The 21,426-nt window shown below is 38.8% G+C and overlaps 1 protein-coding gene across 4 annotated transcripts; it reads right to left on the reverse strand.

Annotated features, from left to right (window-relative positions):
• Positions 1 to 1,741: 1,741 nt before the first annotated feature.
• LOC117296431 (ralBP1-associated Eps domain-containing protein 1-like) lies at positions 1,742 to 20,973 on the reverse strand. 4 transcript variants are annotated; one of them, XM_033779349.1, is made up of 17 exons: positions 20,657 to 20,973; positions 19,855 to 19,984; positions 19,371 to 19,439; positions 18,685 to 18,851; positions 18,115 to 18,337; positions 17,008 to 17,214; positions 16,142 to 16,205; positions 13,269 to 13,420; positions 12,277 to 12,356; positions 11,057 to 11,155; positions 10,837 to 10,936; positions 8,810 to 8,971; positions 7,117 to 7,183; positions 5,751 to 6,010; positions 4,470 to 4,708; positions 3,167 to 3,306; positions 1,742 to 2,739 (listed from the first exon to the last, which is right to left on the reverse strand). In XM_033779349.1, the coding sequence occupies exons 1-17, from the start codon at positions 20,804 to 20,806 to the stop codon at positions 2,562 to 2,564; spliced, it is 2,487 nt and encodes an 828-aa protein (XP_033635240.1). In that variant the 5' UTR covers positions 20,807 to 20,973; the 3' UTR covers positions 1,742 to 2,561. The 4 variants fall into 4 exon arrangements, with proteins under 4 accessions (XP_033635240.1, XP_033635239.1, XP_033635241.1 ...); XM_033779348.1 differs by having other exon boundaries at positions 12,277 to 12,377; XM_033779350.1 differs by lacking the exon at positions 11,057 to 11,155 and having other exon boundaries at positions 12,277 to 12,377.
• Positions 20,974 to 21,426: the final 453 nt, after the last annotated feature.

Consider the following 21,426-nt stretch of genomic DNA (forward strand, 5'->3'; position numbering starts at 1 on the left):
TTCTGCAGTAAAATTTGCAAAAATCACAAGTCCAGCAGTTAAATAAAAAAATTGCCAAAATAAAAAAATAAAAAAATAAGGGGCAAGTCCAGCTGTTTTTATAAAATTTTGGTAGAAAGGAAAAAATTAAAAAGGGTAGGTCCAGCAGTTTGGGCAAAAATTGAAAAAATCACGAGGGGCAAATTATCAGTTTAATCAAATTTAGAAAACTTAAACGAATCTCAAGGGGCACGAGCAAGTTACTGCATGTGCATCTTAGCTAACTCGTTTCTCTGTACCATGTTACTGGACAAGGTGTGTACTAAAACCAGGAAGAAGAACCAATCACTACACAAGCATTATTAGGTTCAGTATTTATTATTTGTATCCCAAATGCAAAATGTGCATTTATAACAATAAGGATCATCTACCACCATTCTTAATACAATGAGTAGCATGGCCAAATGGAATAATACTTTGAAACTAAAGCCTTGGTATTGGCTATGACTTCAGTGCTACAATGGCTTACTGCAATGTTGTCAATGGCACAAGCCATAGCCAAGTGTCTAGGTTCAGACATGGATTAAATTGAGTTTACAGTTTGAAGGACTTATTAGTTTCTCTTATCACTTATAAGGATACAGCTAGTGAAATTTAATATACATATACAATATTGCAAATTTACAAGTTTACACATTAGGTCGTAACTTGAGGTCAGACCATGACATACATGCACCGTGGTAGGCCATTTACCAAGCACTACCAAAGATTTCTCTTCCCTTTCAAACTTGCTAAGTTTTGGTACTCGCTAAAGCAAACACCTTTTGTAGATAAAAGTTTTGGGCCATGACATGAATCCCTACTCCCTGTGAATGAAGATGTATGTAACATAATTGCTTGTAGAAGTTTCAGCTTCATTAGTGGTCAACTTATTGAGGAAAAAGTGAAAATCACCGTGCAATGTTTTCAGGAAAGATGTGTGAATCCGTTTGTTTTACTCATTTCTCAAAAACTACAGCACCTCAGCAAGTAATATAAGGTAAGCTTTCTACTATCACTATCTTTAATCTGTGGACATTATTTTGTGTTTTGTTCCATACAAAAAGTACCCATACCCTTTAAAGAGTTTACTTCAGGAGACTAGGGGAAGTCTAACTTACATGTATGGTCTGCTTTAACAAAAAGTTCCCAAGCAAACTTACCGATAGTTTTATACATTTAAAGTAAGCGTCAATAATACTTGTTTTTTTCCATTAATATCATAATTCATAATTAATCAAAATTTCAAATAAAAGCACAGTCTGCCACCAGACAACAAATTTAAGTAAAACAGATTTTCTACAATGAAAGTCTTTGATTTCTTCAAAAGGTCAATGTTTCCTTGGGAAATATTCTTCATTGAATGGTTTGAAAAAACAAATACTTTGGAGCAAAGCATGTTAGTTTCATACACTTACATAATGACTAATCTTTATATCATGCAATGGTCAGTGAACAAGTATTTATTTATTCCAACTAAACTTGGAATGTTTGAGATCGCAAATCTCTTGACCAGTCCACAGTAACCCTTGAAATAGTAATTTTTTTCTTGAGTGATTATTGTGTCCTTATTTTATTTGGTCATTTTGAAGAGACCTTTAGTTCCCATTTGACTGTCAAGCAATTTAACACAAATAAATATACTTATTTGGCTAAAATTCCTGGCAGAAGTAATTAAAAATTAAGATTTATGTTTGAGAGAATATACAGGTTAGCAGCAACATATATCAAATGAGTACTTGAAGAAATAGCAGCAGGAACAACATGGGGGTAGCAAACAACAATCATCAAATAATCAGAATAAAGGGTTTACATTACATGCCATTCGTACATAAGTAGACAATGGAATAAATAAAGGTACGAAGTTATCCCAAAAGATGTGAAGGGTTTATATAAAGACATAAACGATACCTCTTAGACATTATTCATGTACAAATTTATATCAAACACTGTTCTATTTCCTATAAAAGCAAACCACAAGGGAAACTGTATGGGACATCTTGAATGATTTTCCGGAAAAGACAAATTGATAAGAGTGGAAAACTGAACCTGAGCACTCTGGCTCATTAATCTGGAGGTCCCACGTTCAATTCCTGCTCTAATGATTTTCTCATTGTTCAACATAAACGTTTTTCAAATTATGCCTGAAATGTGATGTGATAACATTGTACAGAAAGAAATGTATAACCAGAACTCTTTCATTCAGCATGACTAAAAAATAATAAAGGAAATTTGAATACCAAGATTACAACTGAAAGAATTCTATTTATGGCATTCCAATTAATCAATCTTCAAGAAATTGGAGCTTTGTGAATGTGTGTCAATAATCAGCATCTTGAATCTAACTTCACAACGTATCTCCTGATTGGAAGCTCAACTGAAATATTACCAATGAAACTGGGAAGCAAGGAACAAACCCCAAATAGCAAATGTTCAAAGTTATAAGGGTCAAGATAAAATGGCCATCACAAAACAGAATAAAGAGTTAACAATCTCAAGAAAAATACACTATTTATTTAGCATTAGAGATGATGCTGAAAGCCCTATGTATTAACAGCAAAGGGTCGGAGTTTCTTTAAGTCAATCTCTAAAGAAAGACGATCTTCTGTAATTTGTGTTAGTTCTTGTTGCAGCTCGCTGTTCAGTCTGGATAGTTTGGTGTTTTCTTCTTTTGCTCTTCTAATGGCCGCTTGGATTGATTTCCTATCACATAGCATCAAACTGAAAAAAAAGAGCCACAAAGAACATCTCATTGCATCTAAGACTAACACAAACTGTACGGGCCTTGTCACACGAGGCAATTTTTACGGGCAACTCGGAGGCAACCAACTGCAGTGCATGCTACAGGACCACTTTGGTAGCACAGGAGTAATTTTTCAAACAATGTCTGATGCTGCGTGCACAAACGAGACACACACGCCATTTTGAAAGATGAACACACGCATTATACATGCACGTATGTTGAAATATGAAACTATACAGTCAGGACAGTGTATGATAAACACACACTATGCTGTTTTTTTTCAACTTACAAATATGGCTGCACCCCAGACGGCATAACTAGGCAAGTGTGCCCTCTAGGTCTTATAAATAACTCTACGGTTCAGACTCTTAAAATGGTTACACATGAAGTTTTTGTTGAACTTACTCTGATGACACACCGGCAGCTTCAGGCGCTGATGTATGTCTCTTTCTATCATTAGCAAACTGCGATCTCCTCTCATCTGCTTGTAACATATCACTAGACATATGTCGATCTTTACTGCTTAGCATCGGAGATGGCAAATGCTGTAATATAGAAATCAATCCCGATAAATTATTATCAATGATGACAAAAATCAAATTATACAAGGAAAAAAGATACTCAATCTAACTGCCACTTTTTTCATTCATCATGACAAAACAGTCTCTTATTCATCCAGATATGATTGTTGTTTGCAGGGCGTTGAACTTGGCTCTTAAAGGGCCACAGTAATTTGCCTCTGGTACGTGCCACCCCAATCAGGAAAATGTCAATTTGTACTGGAACCTTGCAGAGGGCACCACAGCAAAAGCACAGACCACCACTGAAATTGCTGTCGGTGCTGTCGGTAATTTCGCGGCATGCGTCAAGTTATGAAATGTGAAAACAATGGTGTTTGGATTTCCTTGTCTGTCTGTAATGAGAGACTTTTGGTGACACTAGGTGACAGCAGACTTACCAGGTAAATCCATTGTTCTCAGTAAATGTGCGCAAGCTGAGAACTTCGTAAACAATGGATATTTACCCGCCAAGTCTGCTGCCACCTTTGGTTTTAATTCCAACATAACTTCTACAAGACTTGATGGCTTCTTATTGAACCTGTTTTACTTACTCCCTTTGGTGACTCGACAGTCATGGGATCATCACTCTGTGACTGTCTGGGAGGATGGGGAGGATGGAGAGGAGGAGGAGAAGGTGGAGGAGGTGGGGAGGTACCAGGAGAAACTTCATCCTGGAAGACATTAGACTGAAATTTAACATTCCGTCTTGCACGATGATAGACTTGTATTTAATATTAAATTTGATTGAAAAGGAGGGCTGACCTGCATGTACATGTGGCAGAGGCTTCTGCAGAATTTTCAAGCTATTTAAAAAACAAGGCAGAAATCTGATTTTATGCCTGGTTGGTTGCCTCAAGTTCACTTAACAATTAACTTGTGTAACTAGGCCCTGATTGGCCTACATGCCTGATACTAGGCCCTGATTGGCCTACATGCCTGATACTAGGCCCTGATTGGCCTACATGCCCGATACTTGACAGAGGCAACCAAGGCCATTGCCTCCATGCCCCTGGTCATTACCTTGGTGCCTGCCCCTTCAATAGCTCCAGTCAAAATGTACAATTTCCTCATCGGTTGCCCTTTACAAAGGAGAAAATGCCTTGGTGCCCTTGCCCTTTCAAAAATGAAGCATACAGGCTTAGACTTACCATTGGTAAATAATCACCCTGCCCAGCTGCCATCGAATCTCCCTTCCTATCATCATGAAAATGACTAAAGTCAGCAAAGTCACCCTGTGAAACTTCTGCCTCATTACCGTCTAAAGATGAGGAGAAGCTGCTACGATTACTAGATGCAGCAGAGGAATGCGTCTGATCACTGGAGTGAGAACTGGAGTGAGTTATGGGTCTTGGTGGGATGCTAGGCCTAGGTGGAAGAACCTGTCGCTCTGTAAAATAACAACCAATCAATTAATCAGGATTTCAAGATCCACTTTTTGCATATCTGTAAACCTTCCCCCCCCCCCGAGTCCTGTGGAAAAAATCACAGGCATATTACCTGGATGGGATTCCAACCCACAACCCTTGCAATTCTAGAGCAGTGTCTTACCAACAAGACCACCAAAAAGTTGTACAAAAACCACATGGGAAACTGTCTTGGTAGTTCAAACAAATATTGAGGTTGAATAAAGACAAATTTACTAAAGAAAGAAAGAAATGTCAGTCCAAAAACTCTGAAGTCGCACCTTGGCAAAACTGTCTCAAATAAACATACTCTAGCTTGCACAGAGATACAACAGTTTAGCAAAGTGTCTCTCTTTTGCAATGAGATTATTTTTACAAGGACATCATGAAATGCTCAAATGAACTGTACAGGTGTACTTACCGTAGCTCAACGAAAACTACATTGTAACTACCAATATTGAACGTTTTCTTGAAATCATTGGAATAAAACTTACCATTCTTAGGTACTGAAACAGGTACATGTAGTAGTAATTGTTCATCATTTGGAATTAATACTTCATACATGTATAAAGTAAAGGCTAACTTCATAAAGACGTCACCGATTTCACTTTCAAAGCATTTAAGGTTGAAACATCCTTTACCTAGAACATGCATCAACCTGATTTAGGATACCAGATTTAAACAATATTATTTGGTTTTACTCAAACACTGGTGTGTGTAAGCAGCGTATACTTAATATTTTCCTGAGTTCTGAGAAGATGTCTTGCTCACTAGACTGCTGAGATTTCCCCGTAGCTAGGGGGTATTTCAAATCCTATAGTTTTACTTGTGTAATGTCATAATAAACAGTGCTTAGACTAACAGCGGAACAACGAAACAAACATTTAGACATGCAAGGACTTGTTTTCAAGACTAATCTCTTGAAAACTCCAGTGGATATTGGGTGAAGGAATCATCTTAGATTAGTAGAGGGAGGGATTAGTGTAGGATTAGGATTGGATTAGTGTAGAATAAGGACTCTCTTACCAGGAAGCAGGATAAGCTGTTTACGATCAAGAGACATAGAGCGAGAGTGGGTACCGTTAAACCTTGGGGGTAAGGCAGGTGGGGTTAACTCCTCCCCTATAGGGGTACCTACAGAGGAACCTATAGAGGTACCTATAGAGGTACCTATAGGGGTAGGAGACTGCCCCTGCCAAGAGGGCTCCAAAGAGGACTCTGTCAGGGCAGAATGTCTAGAGAGGGGCACTGGTAACCGCTGCTGGAGGGGCACACCCGAGTAGGATCTAAACAGGTGGAAATGAGTCAAGGGTGAAAGGTCATGAAAGGTGGTCAAAGGTCATACGTAGGAGGGGAGGGGGGTATAAACCACTGAACATGAAATGGAATAATATCAATAGGGTTTCTAAGGGAAACTAACTACAGTAGTCTGTTATCATGGAAGATGTTGGAGTATGAACATAATGATGATATGACTACTGATGGCAGACTATCTGGAACATCACACAAACTTCTGATATATTAGGAAGCAATATGTCAAATTAGTTGTCATATTAGGAAGCGCTATGTACGTATCTCAAGGCAATGATTTGATTTTAAATAGAGAAAGATGAGGGTATATCATACGCTAATACTATTCTATCATTGCCAATACTATCTATTATTGTGTTGTAACAAGTGTAACAATCCAAGTGAAATACTACAGCTGTACTTCTTATTGTTAACTTTCATTCAGAACATTAATGTAGCAGGTTTCTCCAGGCCAAAGGATAGTATGGACAAAGTTTTCAATTCACAAATAATCTATACTAGAACAATTATGTAAACTAAAAGACAATGAAAACAGACAAACACAGGTGAAATGAGATTTATGGAACATGGAGATTGAAGGAAGAAGAGGCAGTTTGAGCAAGTAGAATCAATTTCAATCAAACAACATCAAGAGACAAAGTATTGTGACAGGACATAAAAGACAAGCATGCAACTCTTCAGCCAAAAGAAAATAGTTTAGATATCGATCGCGTGGACTGCAATGCTAGCTGCCTATTGGGTCTGGTTCTGATGCATCCCCTTATACAACGAGCAATAAAAGCACTGCGGAGCCAGACTTTGAAAAATAGTGTATGGTGTACAAGGAGAGCTTGTGTTTGTGTCTGGACTGTTCAATGCGTGTAAACTTCCGCGGAGCATCCAATACAGATTTTTTCTTTCATACAGCGTGATTTGACTTTACGCGGAGTTTTTTGGAACGTCAGATTTCCATTTCATGAAAAGCCGACAACCTCAAATCCGCGGAAGAGTTGCATGCCTGATAACAGGAGATACTGAATAGAAAAGAGACATAAAGAATGAAGATGATGATGATTGATGATAGAATACAAAGCCCCAATACCTAGATCGAGATCGTGGGGTGTACTTTATATAACCATCAGGAGCTTCACATTGCATCACACCACGCTCTGTAATAAATACATCTACATCAACATCAGTGCACTAAATACATCTACATCAACATCAATGCACTAAACACTCTTAACTTTAGTATCATGCAGATGATGTTAATATTTGCAACATGCAGATGATGAGAGTCAGAAACATTAACATGTAAACAATCAACATAGCAGCATAAGCAAGCAGAAACAATGTTAAAATAACAATCTCGCTAGCATAAGCAACTGATCAATGGTTAACGAGTGGTTGTTTAGTGACGTAGGTTAAGAGATGTATGTAGTCCATGTTTTCAACACGACTTCGACTCAAAACGCTAGTTACCATTTTGATACCTGGTCCACTCTGCACTGTGCTATGAACACGGCTGTTGGTAACCAGCGATGCACAATGCCTGGTAGGTTGGTTCCGAATAGTCGACTAGCATAGTCTAACTACACAGAGTTTAGGATATGTTACGGTCAAACTACGGTCAATGATAGTCCCAGTGCAATCTTGGCCATGACTGAAGTAGTTTATACATGTTGAATTCAGCCAACCAGAAAAATAATGAAATTGCGACGCCCTTTTTAAACCAGTGAAGGTAAATTATTGTAACACAGAGACATGATCAGAATCTAACGATGTTATGGTTACAGAGTGCTGTGTTAAGATTAGGTAGCCATGGTTTACTCTGATACTTGAGTGAGGAGGAAATACTACTAGATTAATGTGTAGAGTTTGTGAATTTAAGAATGATTTGGTAAGTTACCATATAAAATATATGGATTTACAAATAAACAACAAAAACTTGTTTTATCTTAGAACAAAAAATGAGTTAAACTGAAACGATATGATTCACTTACCTTTAAAACTGCATCATTTAAAAACAAAATTATCTACAGGATAGTGTATGAAAACTGGTTTGAACTGAACAAGAGTAGTTACTTCCAGTTTACTCTCACCTTAGAACCGGATCGAACTGGTTCAGACTGAATCAGACTGGATTACCCAAACCACGTGTGGTTTACTATTCACATTACAGCTTTATTTGGTAATCATTGTTTGTGTTAGCATTAGCAAATTAATGTGAAACATAAAATTGTTGAATAATAAAATCAAAACAACTAAAATATCATAAAATAAATTATGGGTTAGATAAACATTTGTAAAACTAAAGTAGTCAGTAGTCTAATAAAACAAATCCTCTAGATTGTGTTATGAATAAATCATAAACTCAAAAGGGAATTGGATTTGAGTTCATTTATTCAGACAGGGTGTTTATGAAAGAAAACTGTTTTTGTTTGTCTGGCTTTACTCCAGTGCTTCTCAGAACAAAACATTTCATAAAAAAAGATCTCCCACACAGGGGTTTATATACCAAGCTGGCAACAGCCAATCTCTCTAAAACATTGGTTTAACATCTATGATTATGAGTTGCATACATCAAGATATTGTGATTGAATACTTGAACTCTAATCATTGTGAAATTGGTTGTTAGATTGATAGGAATTCAACCTACAACCTTGTGAGTACAAGTGTCGCAGTATAACCATCGGACCACGGTGACCATGGAACGGCGTGATAAACATAGGTAATTGATTGAATGATTGATTGATTGATTGATTGGTTGATTGACAGATTGATTGATTTCTCACCTAAACTGTCACCTCTCCTTGTCCTCTCTACTGGTGGTGGTGGGGCAAGCTTAGCTAAGATGTCTTTCTCTCCTACAGTCGCTGCTCTTTTCTTCATCGTAAAAGCAGAATCTTCCTCTTCCACTTTGTCTTCATCAGAAAGAGCTTCTATTCGTAGGGGATCTTTAAGAATCAAGAAAGTCCTCATGTGACTACAATAAACTTACCCATTATATTTGAAATGAGAAAGGTTGCATCCCCTTAATAGGGTGATCACCTGGCTACCGCTTCCCAGGTTGTATTGTAAACTTGGGTGTGATCCCTGGCAGTAAAAAGTCAGATGGCTTCTGAATGGAACCCTCGATAACATTAAGTCAGATGGCTTCTGAATGGAACCCTCGATAACATAAAGTCAGATGGCTTCTGAATGGAACCCTCGATAACATTAAGTCAGATGGCTTCTGAATGGAACCCTCGATAACATAAAGTCAGATGGCTTCTGAATGGAACCCTCGATAACATAAAGTCAGATGGCTTCTGAATGGAACCCTCGATAACATAAAGTCAGATGGCTTCTGAATGGAACCCTCGATAACATAAAGTCAGATGGCTTCTGAATGGAACCCTCGATAACATAAAGTCAGATGGCTTCTGAATGGAACCCTCGATAACATAAAGTCAGATGGCTTCTGAATGGAACCCTCGATAACATAAAGTCAGATGGCTTCTGAATGGAACCCTCGATAACATAAAGTCAGATGGCTTCTGAATGGAACCCTCGATAACATAAAGTCAGATGGCTTCTGAATGGAACCCTCGATAACATAAAGTCAGATGGCTTCTGAATGGAACCCTCGATAACATAAAGTCAGATGGCTTCTGAATGGAACCCTCGATAACATTAAGTCAGATGGCTTCTGAATGGAACCCTCGATAACATAAAGTCAGATGGCTTCTGAATGGAACCCTCGATAACATTAAGTCAGATGGCTTCTGAATGGAACCCTCGATAACATAAAGTCAGATGGCTTCTGAATGGAACCCTCGATAACATAAAGTCAGATGGCTTCTGAATGGAACCCTCGATAACATTAAGTCAGATGGCTTCTGAATGGAACCCTCGATAACATTAAGTCAGATGGCTTCTGAATGGAACCCTCGATAACATAAAGTCAGATGGCTTCTGAATGGAACCCTCGATAACATAAAGTCAGATGGCTTCTGAATGGAACCCTCGATAACATAAAGTCAGATGGCTTCTGAATGGAACCCTCGATAACATAAAGTCAGATGGCTTCTGAATGGAACCCTCGATAACATAAAGTCAGATGGCTTCTGAATGGAACCCTCGATAACATAAAGTCAGATGGCTTCTGAATGGAACCCTCGATAACATAAAGTCAGATGGCTTCTGAATGGAACCCTCGATAACATAAAGTCAGATGGCTTCTGAATGGAACCCTCGATAACAAAAAGTCAGATGGCTTCTGAATGGAACCCTCGATAACATAAAGTCAGATGGCTTCTGAATGGAACCCTCGATAACATAAAGTCAGATGGCTTCTGAATGGAACCCTCGATAACATAAAGTCAGATGGCTTCTGAATGGAACCCTCGATAACATAAAGTCAGATGGCTTCTGAATGGAACCCTCGATAACATAAAGTCAGATGGCTTCTGAATGGAACCCTCGATAACATAAAGTCAGATGGCTTCTGAATGGAACCCTCGATAACATAAAGTCAGATGGCTTCTGAATGGAACCCTCGATAACATTAAGGCAACTTTTACAAGCAACTGCCGTGCATGCTACAAAACCTTTATGGTAGCACATTAGTCTTTTTCAAACAATGTCTTACGATCCCAAAGAATAGTATGTTAACATTCAACTCTCTTCTTGGAAATTGCCTGGAACTGTCCATCTGTAAATTGCCTTGTGTGACATAGACCTTATCGCAAATATTGACAAGCGCGCGTCAGGCGTGGAATGAGGTGCATGGTAGATAGACCAGCATGTGCCTCATTCAATGAATAGCCTTACTGCCTACCTGAATGAGTTCTTTGTCTTCCTTCAGCGTCCGGTGCTATCTTAACCGTCTTGCCATCCGGAGCAACATGAAGAGCAACTGGCTGGAAGATGTTAGCATCCTTTACAATCAATCAGAGAACATGTCAATCAATTTACATCCCACTAAGCAACTTTAGATCATAGCGGAAATCAAACAGGGAGGTTTTTTATGGCTAGGGAGCGTCTCACACAGTACTTACAGGGTCTGGAGATATGGAGGCAAAGTCAAAATTAGCAGGAGATTGTGAAGATGGCGACTGAGTGGCAGGAAAAGGAGAATCAGCAAATGTGGCCCAATTCTGTAGGATGCAAAAATAACAAGACATGGTGGTGCATGGATCAAATACAGTGCTTGGATTCAGCTGACCACTAAAGATCTTATGCATTGACGTCATCCAGCCGCCATCTTAGAGGTAAATCGATGCTGAAACAATCAAAATGCAAAGATTTTTTTGAGCGGCGCCATGTTTGGCCATGACGGCAGCTCTTTTACCTCTTGGTAAGGGCGCCCTACTAATATGACATCATGTACATAAGTTCTATTTCATACAGCTGCTTAAGCACAAAAAGTAGCTATGCACAACAAATTTATGCTTACTGAAAAGGTTACCAGCCAAAATACCATGTCACTCATACAACTTGTGACTGGTCCTGCAAATTTTTGCCAAGCAAACAAAATCTGTGAGCAAAATTGTCTGCTTAAGCAGCTCTATGAAATTGGGCATTGGAGGTGAAGGCGTAAATAATGTATTTGGTCAAAATCCAATACAAGGATTACAATACTTTGACATCTAGGCAAACCAATGGTCAATCCAATACAAGGATTACAATACTTTGACATCTAGGCAAACCAATGGTCAATCCAATACAAGGATTACAATACTTTGACATCTAGGCAAACCAATGGTCAATCCAATACAAGGATTACAATACTTTGACATCTAGGCAAACCAATGGTCAATCCAATACAAGGATTACAATACTTTGACATCTAGGCAAACCAATGGTCAATCCAATACAAGGATTACAATACTTTGACATCTAGGCAAACCAATGGTCAATCCAATACAAGGATCACAATACTTTGACATCTAGGCAAACCAATGGTCAATCCAATACAAGGATCACAATACTTTGACATCTAGGCAAACCAATGGTCAATCCAATACAAGGATCACAATACTTTGACATCTAGGCAAACCAATGGTCAATCCAATACAAGGATTACAATACTTTGACATCTAGGCAAACCAATGGTCAATCCAATACAAGGATTACAATACTTTGACATCTAGGCAAACCAATGGTCAATCCAATACAAGGATTACAATACTTTGACATCTAGGCAAACCAATTAGGGTAACAACATTCTTTATACATCTATTCAACATGCAAACAAGAAGAAGAAAGAATAACATACCTCATCCTTCTCCTTCTTAGTAGAAGGTGTGGGCGGAGTTACGCTCCTTGCTGGGGTAGTCACTTGTTTCGGAACACCAACTGCAGGAATAAAGTAGGGGGCTACAAGTCAAGGTAAACACAAATAACAATTAAAGCAACATAAACCCTAGCTCATAACCTAATAATAATATCAAAGTGTTATATAGCGCACGTGTCTACCTAACAAGGTACTCAAGGCGCCGACAAACTTTCGGTAATTGAAGTTATGAATTATGAGACCAAATTATGTAGCACTTCATAAGGGTTTACAAGGTGCTACGGCGCATTTAGCAGCCACAATTAGGAACACCGATACGAACACTTCATAAGGGTTTACAAGGTGCTACGGCGCATTTAGCAGCCACAATTAGGAACACCGATACGAACCCCTTCTCTTTTTGATAACTGCACTGGGTTCTTTTACATGCGTTTCAAAACACATGGGACCAACGGCATTACATCCCATCCGAAGAACGAAGCAATGGTTAAGTGTCTTGCTTAAGGACACATTGTCACGGCTGGGGATTCGAACCCACACTCTGCTGTTCAGAAACACCAACATTTGAATTCGGTCCTCTTAACCGCTCGGCCACGGCACTTCCACTGCTGCTTTGATTGTTTCAAAATATTGAAATATTTCAAGATCGTGTAATCCTCTAGTTTCTTAGACATTCGTGATTTTAATAATAATAGTAATAATAATGATAATAATAATAGACATTTGTATGTCTTTTATTTGCATCTGTTTGTTTAGCCTTCGAGAAAGGGTCTACTAAGGTCAAAATGTCTTGCAACGAACTACTTTTTGCATTTATACCATAGGTCATTTTGGTTGGTAAGCACCATGCAACACCTCATTCTATTTTCTCATCGAGACAATTGTATACTACATTGCAAATAAGTGCTTTAACAATGCTTAAATCAATCTATCAATTAATTAAAGATGCAAATGAGATGCAAATGAGGTCCAACCTTCCTCTTGATTGGGACTAATGACAGGAATGAGACTGGCTGGCAGCTGATCAGGTAAATCCACTTTGTGTTTCCTAGCAACGACAAGATGCATCGCTGTACAGAACTCCGCTAAGGATAATGTTCCATCTTTGTTTACATCAGAAAGTTGCCTTCAAAATAAAAACATCAATATGAACTGTATCATGTCTGTAGCATAACAATAACAAATGACAATTTATAAGGCGCTATTCCATCAAGATCATAGCACGCTTGAAAGCAATTAAAAATGGGGTAAGGTGAGTCTTTAGAACTTTATAAAATGCAGATAGAGTAACAGCTTCCCTAATGGCAGTAGGAAGATTGTTCCAATCAATGGCCCAGCTACTAACAGCTTCCCTAATGGCAGTAGGAAGATTGTTCCAATCAATGGCCCAGCTACTAACAGCTTCCCTAATGTCAGTAGGAAGATTGTTCCAATCAATGGCCCAGCTACTAACAGCTTCCCTAATGTCAGTAGGAAGTTTGTTCCAATCAATGGCCCAGCTACTAACAGCTTCCCTAATGTCAGTAGGAAGATTGTTCCAATCAATGGCCCAGCTACTAACAGCTTCCCTAATGGCAGTAGGAAGATTGTTCCAATCAATGGCCCAGCTACTAACAGCTTCCCTAATGTCAGTAGGAAGATTGTTCCAATCAATGGCCCAGCTACTAACAGCTTCCCTAATGGCAGTAGGAAGATTGTTCCAATCAATGGCCCAGCTACTAACAGCTTCCCTAATGTCAGTAGGAAGATTGTTCCAATCAATGGCCCAGCTACTAACAGCTTCCCTAATGTCAGTAGGAAGATTGTTCCAATCAATGGCCCAGCTACTAACAGCTTCCCTAATGTCAGTAGGAAGATTGTTCCAATCAATGGCCCAGCTACTAACAGCTTCCCTAATGGCAGTAGGAAGATTGTTCCAATCAATGGCCCAGCTACTAACAGCTTCCCTAATGTCAGTAGGAAGATTGTTCCAATCAATGGCCCAGCTACTAACAGCTTCCCTAATGGCAGTAGGAAGATTGTTCCAATCAATGGCCCAGCTACTAACAGCTTCCCTAATGGCAGTAGGAAGATTGTTCCAATCAATGGCCCAGCTAGTAACAGCTTCCCTAATGGCAGTAGGAAGATTGTTCAAATCATTGGCCCAGCTACTAACAGCTTCCCTAATGGCAGTAGGAAGATTGTTCCAATCAATGGCCAAGCTACTAACAGCTTCCCTAATGGCAGTAGGAAGATTGTTCAAATCATTGGCCCAGCTACTAACAGCTTCCCTAATGGCAGTAGGAAGATTGTTCCAATCAATGGCCCAGCTACTAACAGCTTTCCTAATGGCAGTAGGAAGATTGTTCAAATCAATGGCCCAGCTACTAACAGCTTCCCTAATGGCAGTAGGAAGATTGTTCAAATCAATGGCCCAGCTACTAACAGCTTCCCTAATGGCAGTAGGAAGATTGTTCAAATCATTGGCCCAGCTACTAACAGCTTCCCTAATGGCAGTAGGAAGATTGTTCCAATCAATGGCCCAGCTACTAACAGCTTCCCTAATGGCAGTAGGAAGATTGTTCCAATCAATGGCCCAGCTACTAACAGCTTCCCTAATGGCAGTAGGAAGATTGTTCCAATCAATGGCCCAGCTACTAACAGCTTCCCTAATGGCAGTAGGAAGATTGTTCCAATCAATGGCCCAGCTACTAACAGCTTCCCTAATGGCAGTAGGAAGATTGTTCCAATCAATGGCCCAGCTACTAACAGCTTCCCTAATGGCAGTAGGAAGATTGTTCCAATCAATGGCCCAGCTACTAACAGCTTCCCTAATGGCAGTAGGAAGATTGTTCCAATCAATGGCCCAGCTACTAACAGCTTCCCTAATGGCAGTAGGAAGATTGTTCCAATCAATGGCCCAGCTACTAACAGCTTCCCTAATGGCAGTAGGAAGATTGTTCCAATCAATGGCCCAGCTACTAACAGCTTCCCTAATGGCAGTAGGAAGATTGTTCCAATCAATGGCCCAGCTACTAACAGCTTCCCTAATGGCAGTAGGAAGATTGTTCCAATCAATGGCCCAGCTACTAACAGCTTCCCCAATGGCAGTAGGAAGATTGTTCCAATCAATGGCCCAGCTACTAACAGCTTCCCTAATGTCAGTATGAAGATTGTTCAAATCATTGGCCCAGCTACTAACAGCTTCCCTAATGGCAGTAGGAAGATTGTTCCAATCAATGGCCCAGCTACTAACAGCTTCCCTAATGTCAGTAGGAAGATTGTTCCAATCAATGGCCCAGCTACTAACAGCTTCCCTAATGGCAGTAGGAAGATTGTTCCAATCATTGGCCCAGCTACTAACAGCTTCCCTAATGGCAGTAGGAAGATTGTTCCAATCAATGGCCCAGCTACTAACAGCTTCCCTAATGGCAGTAGGAAGATTGTTCCAATCAATGGCCCAGCTACTAACAGCTTCCCTAATGGCAGTAGGAAGATTGTTCCAATCAATGGCCCAGCTACTAACAGCTTCCCTAATGTCAGTAGGAAGATTGTTCAAATCATTGGCCCAGCTACTAACAGCTTCCCTAATGGCAGTAGGAAGATTGTTCCAATCAATGGCCCAGCTACATTGTACAATGAAAGCTATTTGACTTACATTTAGAACTTTGTTTGCTCTTGGTTACATTCAAGCGTGTGATTTCGATCGAAGAACACGTGGAGGATTGTAATGTGACAGTAAAGTGAAAATATAGAGTGCTAATTTTGTCTCTGATTAGTTGCAATGAAAGGAACAAAGATTCATCAAGTCAACATTTGTACCAGTATATTCTGAATATCTTCAGAAGAAAGCCACTTTGTATCTTACCATATTTTGGATAATTCAGCTGTTGGGAGTTTAGACTTTTCAAAGAATTCTTTAGAATCAGCACCTGTAAGTAAAACAAGTCCAACTTCCATTATCAGTAATAATCAATAATAATAATAGCTTCACAGACTGGGAATAATGGCCATACAAACTTACTTAGTGAGAAGTACTGCAGCTATTTTAAGAAATGATTCCTTTAAAGTTATGATGGTTTGGATAATTCTCTTACACGTAGTTAGAGTAGCGATTGTCCAAGTGTAGATGCATACAAACTGTCAAAGAACAACAACTCTTTTTGAGTAGTGGTCGAGTCCTAATGGGAGACTTTCTGGGACGATAGAGGGCAGCAGACTTACCGGGTAAATCCATTGTTCTCAGAATTATGCGCATGTTCAGAACTACGTAAACAATGGAAATTTACCCGGTATGTCTGCTGCCGCCTAGCGTTGGAAAGTCTCCTATTGGTCCCTCTCCGAGCTGTGACTACTCAAAAGAGATCTATTGACCCTAATACTATAACGGGGCTCGAAATTAACACTGGACCGCAAGCTTGGGACCAGTGATTAAAGCATCAAGCCAGGAAACTAATAATAGGACAAGCCCATACTTCATTATGAAATATCTTTGTGATAAAAATGTTGACTGTGAATGTGATAACTATCTTTCAATTCTCTTTCAAGATTATCAAAGTACACTAAAACACATAAACACAAATAAAATAGATCTTCTTTGAGTGCCTGTTCAACTAATTTTGATTTTGGTCTTGTAAAAAAAAATTCTGATCCAGTAAAAATGTTGAGCTGCAAGCCCCGCAGTCTTTTGCATTTTCCACCAAAATTCAAGCCCTTCTAATCTCCACCACTCACCTGATAATAAACCCTTCGTGTTCGGTATTAACGTCTTGAACTGATTGGTGTAATACTCTCGTTGTTCTGGAGTTATCAACCAAACATCCTCACTGCTATCGTGACCTGAACTTTTATCTGAACCAGATCGATCTCGATTCTCTGGAAACTTTGCCCAGGATGTGTCACTTGATAAATTATTCACTGAGTTCGTTGTTTTTGAGTCACCTAAAAAGACAGCAAATTAAAAACATTAAAAATTGAAAAATGTCAGTATTTTTCCTAAAAAGTGTGGATTTTATTGTTGTCTTTACTGTGGAAAGCAATGAATCTACTCTTTTAAATACCAGTAGTCTTTTCCAACCTTAGACTTGCTTAAAGAAATAAGGTTCAATTGCAACATAAACCTCACAGTATGCACTTTTTATTTTCATAAACCAAGTGTAAAACATATAATCTGAATAAACATATCATCTTGACATTCAAGTGTTGTTCAGTTGTTCTTTCATTCTCAACTCCTTGATTCCTCTTGATCATCTTGACATTCAAGTGTTGTTCAGTTGTTATTTCATTCTCAACTCCTTGATTCCTCTTGATCATCTTGACATTCAAGTGTTGTTCAGTTGTTATTTCATTCTCAACTCCTTGATTCCTCTTGATCATCTTGACATTCAAGTGTTGTTCAGTTGTTCTTTCATTCTCAACTCCTTGATTCATCTTGACTTTTAAGAAAGCACAGGCTGCATAATACCACTTCAGTGAAATATCACATTATTTTGCAGTGTCAACATTGAACTGTTTCCATCTTCAAAGTCATTTGTATGATAAGACTTATGATGTATTAGAAAAAAAAACTCTGCTAAGGTCGAAATGACAGGCCATTAACTTTTGGGGGGCATTCATGACATAGGTCTTTTTGGTGGGTAAGCAGTTTGCAACAGCTAATTCTATTTTCTCATGAAGTAATAAAAACGCATTGGCATAGCATCAAATGAATATCAAAGACATTTAAAGCACTTCAAAAAACTACAATTATAAGCAAGGCAAAAAACCACATTATTTATAAAATCACATTAGAAATTGAAATGATTTGCAGAGTGAAAGATTTCTTAAATGAGGAGATTGTACCTTGCCGATCTCTCTCATCAAACGATGCCCATCCTTCATCAGACTTTGGCAAGAATCCAGGAGTATTTCCCTGTTTATCTAGGATGGGTTGATGTTCACGAGCGTTGTTCGGTGATGATAAACTTGGCTGTTGCTCAATTGTATTAGGTGGGGACAATGGAGGGTTGTCATTAAAAGGGGAGGAGTCTCGAGGTGAAGACGGTGGCGGGGAACTAGCAATATTCTGATGGCAAACAAATATCAAATCAAAATTGAAGTAAGATTTGTCAAGTTCACAAGAATGCTTGTCATCCATCCTCGCCAGGTCAAACAAATAGCATCCAGGATGGGGGTAAAAGGATCCAGAATGGGAGTAAAAGGATTTAGGATAATGAAGTATAATTCCTCTATACACAGTCTTGGCTGGTATTTTTTATATATCCTTTTTTTTATGTAAGTTGGCCCCAAACAAGGCTAAAAGCCACTCTTGGTATGGGGCTACAATAAGAACAATTATTGAATGTGAAAAGTACATAATGTAAGATTTGTAAATTAATCCTTGAGTTGAAATGATCAGCGTGTAAAACTTACAAGAGGTGGTACATGAGCTGTACGAGTTGGAGACATCGTTGGATCACCATGGGGGTAAGATCCGTGAGATCTCGGACTTGGTTGAAATTTGCCAGACAGAACAGCACTGCGATCAGGACCAAGATCTATGAAAGCTGGATTGACGAACTCCATTTGACCAGGATCATCTGGGTACAAATAGTGATAAATAATTTCACTCCATTTGACCAGGATCATCTGGGTACAAATAGTGATAAATAATTTCACTCCATTTGACCAGGATCATCTGGGTACAAATAGTGATAAATAATTTCACTCCATTTGACCAGGATCATCTGGGTACAAAAAGTGATAAATAATTTCACTCCATTTGACCAGGATCATCTGGGTACAAAAAGTGATAAATAATTTCACTCCATTTGACCAGGATCATCTGGGTACAAATAGTGATCAATAATTTCACTCCATTTGACCAGGATCATCTAGGTACAAATAGTGATAAATAATTTCACTCCATTTGACCAGGATCATCTGGGTACAAATAGTGATAAATAATTTCACTCCATTTGACCAGGATCATCTGGGTACAAATAGTGATAAATAATTTCCTTTTTCCAAACACAAACATTTCTTCTATTAACTTAAATGAAAAACTTTGATTGTAAAATGGTTTACTTTCAAACTGAATTTAGACTGGTCTATATTACCTGGATCTGCTTGAGTTTTAACACCAGCATTTGGGCGAGCCACAAATGTTGGCAGTGGAACTTCATTCCCTGCAAATAAATGATGGTCAAAAAGTGAGTTATGTATCTTCTCACTTGGCTATGAATGTAAGTATGAATGTACATTAATAATACACAAAGCGCTAGACTAAACCAAGTTCACATGTTGAGTCCAAAATTGAATAGATGTGGGTGTCATCCGAGAGAAGGACACAGCCTTCTGTAGTGGAGCACCCAAGACTGCTGTCAAATTAAAGTAGAAAGCAGTTCAGAGTTAACAATTCATTTCAGTTGCAAACAAATCACAATATGTCTCCGATACAATTCTTTCAGTGACATACAAAGACACATTTAAGCCAAGAATAAACATATATAAAAACATGTCATGTTCTTTGTACATGCAAGTCAGTTCCCTTTCTTTTAGTGCTTGGTGATATTAAAATAAAAATGCAAAATGACCATGTACCTTGAACCATCATTTCCTTGGACACTGGTAAGGGTATAGCGTTTTGAGCCATAGCTATCAGTTTCAAAGCGATGTAGAACTGACTTCGACCAAAGTGACCAACTCGATTGGCTCCACATATTTCAACAATCTGCAAACAGAAATGAAAAAAAAAGGAATGAAATGTTATTTATTTAGTCATATGATATGGCCTTCATGGCCTTTTTCTTTGAATGCACGCTTTTACGCGTACACTATTTCTTGACAAGGTAACGTAAATTAAACAATGTGACACATGACAAATCAGATCAAACCAGTATGCTAATTATGTGCGGACGCTACTTAGTACTGTAGTGGACATTGTTTAGCATGACACTTGTTAGTTCTCGTAACATAACACAATTTCCTGTATTATTATCCAATAAAAAAAAACTTAAAAAGGCTAAATAAAATGTTGTAATGTTCTCTGCAAGTGCAAAATGTTTTTCAATTAATTAAATGTTTCACTTCCAGCCAGTTCAAGTTTCTGTGTTCCAAAAATGTTTGTACGGACTTTTGAAAAAAGTAATATTTGGCAGAGAGTGGAAACCAACAAATTGTCAAAAATTGATGTGTTGATGAAAAGAGTTTGCACTTCAAACAAAGTAAAACTTAGATTTATTAGAAATCGTAAGTCAAGTGAAAACCCTTTCTCCCGCTCTGCTCTGGCTGGATGAATCAATGTCAGATGAGATAGTCACAACGAACTACACAGACTTGAAACAATACAAACTACCAAATAGTACAAATAATACTCCGGTTGCTTGACACTATAATAATTTACCTGTTGCAAAACCTCTGGATTCAAACCAGACCTCAGGAAAAACTCAAATACTTCGACCGTCTTGATTCGACCTGCGCTCTCCGTATCCAGTGTGCTGAACAACGCCGAGTAACACTGCTGTTCTTTCGGGCTCAAAAATGATCCATCCATGGCCAAAATAATTTAATGTCATAGCTCATATGCCTTATTTACCTTTACAGCTATCGCTGTACAATGAGGTAACTAAGGACGAAGGAGTAGGAAGAAAATGGGGCTGAAATTGTCTTACTTTACATTCACAAAGTTCCATTACTCTCACGAGCTGCCATCTTGGGATGATGACGTCACGTTCACCAACGCCCTCTATAGACTAAGCGCAACCAACTCATCTCATAAAACTTGTTTTGTAGATTTTTGAGAAGGTGGACAAATTAATTATTAGTTGGTTATAAGAGGATCATTTTGTTATCTTTGATTTGTGAGGCATGGGAAGTTGGAGACATGGGAAGTGATAATCTGTGTAATCTTATAGATATACATTTTTAAAAAGTTACTGATGAAAAGCACGTGATAGGCGGCTAGGCTAGGGTTGGGTTTTACAGATGAGACACAAACATACAATGTGTCTCATCTGGATTTATAAAATAGAGGTGTGGCAGGAGATTTTGCCCCCACCCCCACCCCCCACGGAGATTCTGTCCCCCACTATGGCGCCCTGTATTGAAACATCCTCCTTCAGCCCACATTAGTTTCCCATATGACAGATGATCTCCGGGAACAGATTTCTCTGC

The sequence above is a fragment of the Asterias rubens genome, chromosome 11, assembly GCF_902459465.1.
Source record: "Asterias rubens chromosome 11, eAstRub1.3, whole genome shotgun sequence".
Lineage (NCBI taxonomy): Eukaryota > Metazoa > Echinodermata > Asteroidea > Forcipulatida > Asteriidae > Asterias > Asterias rubens.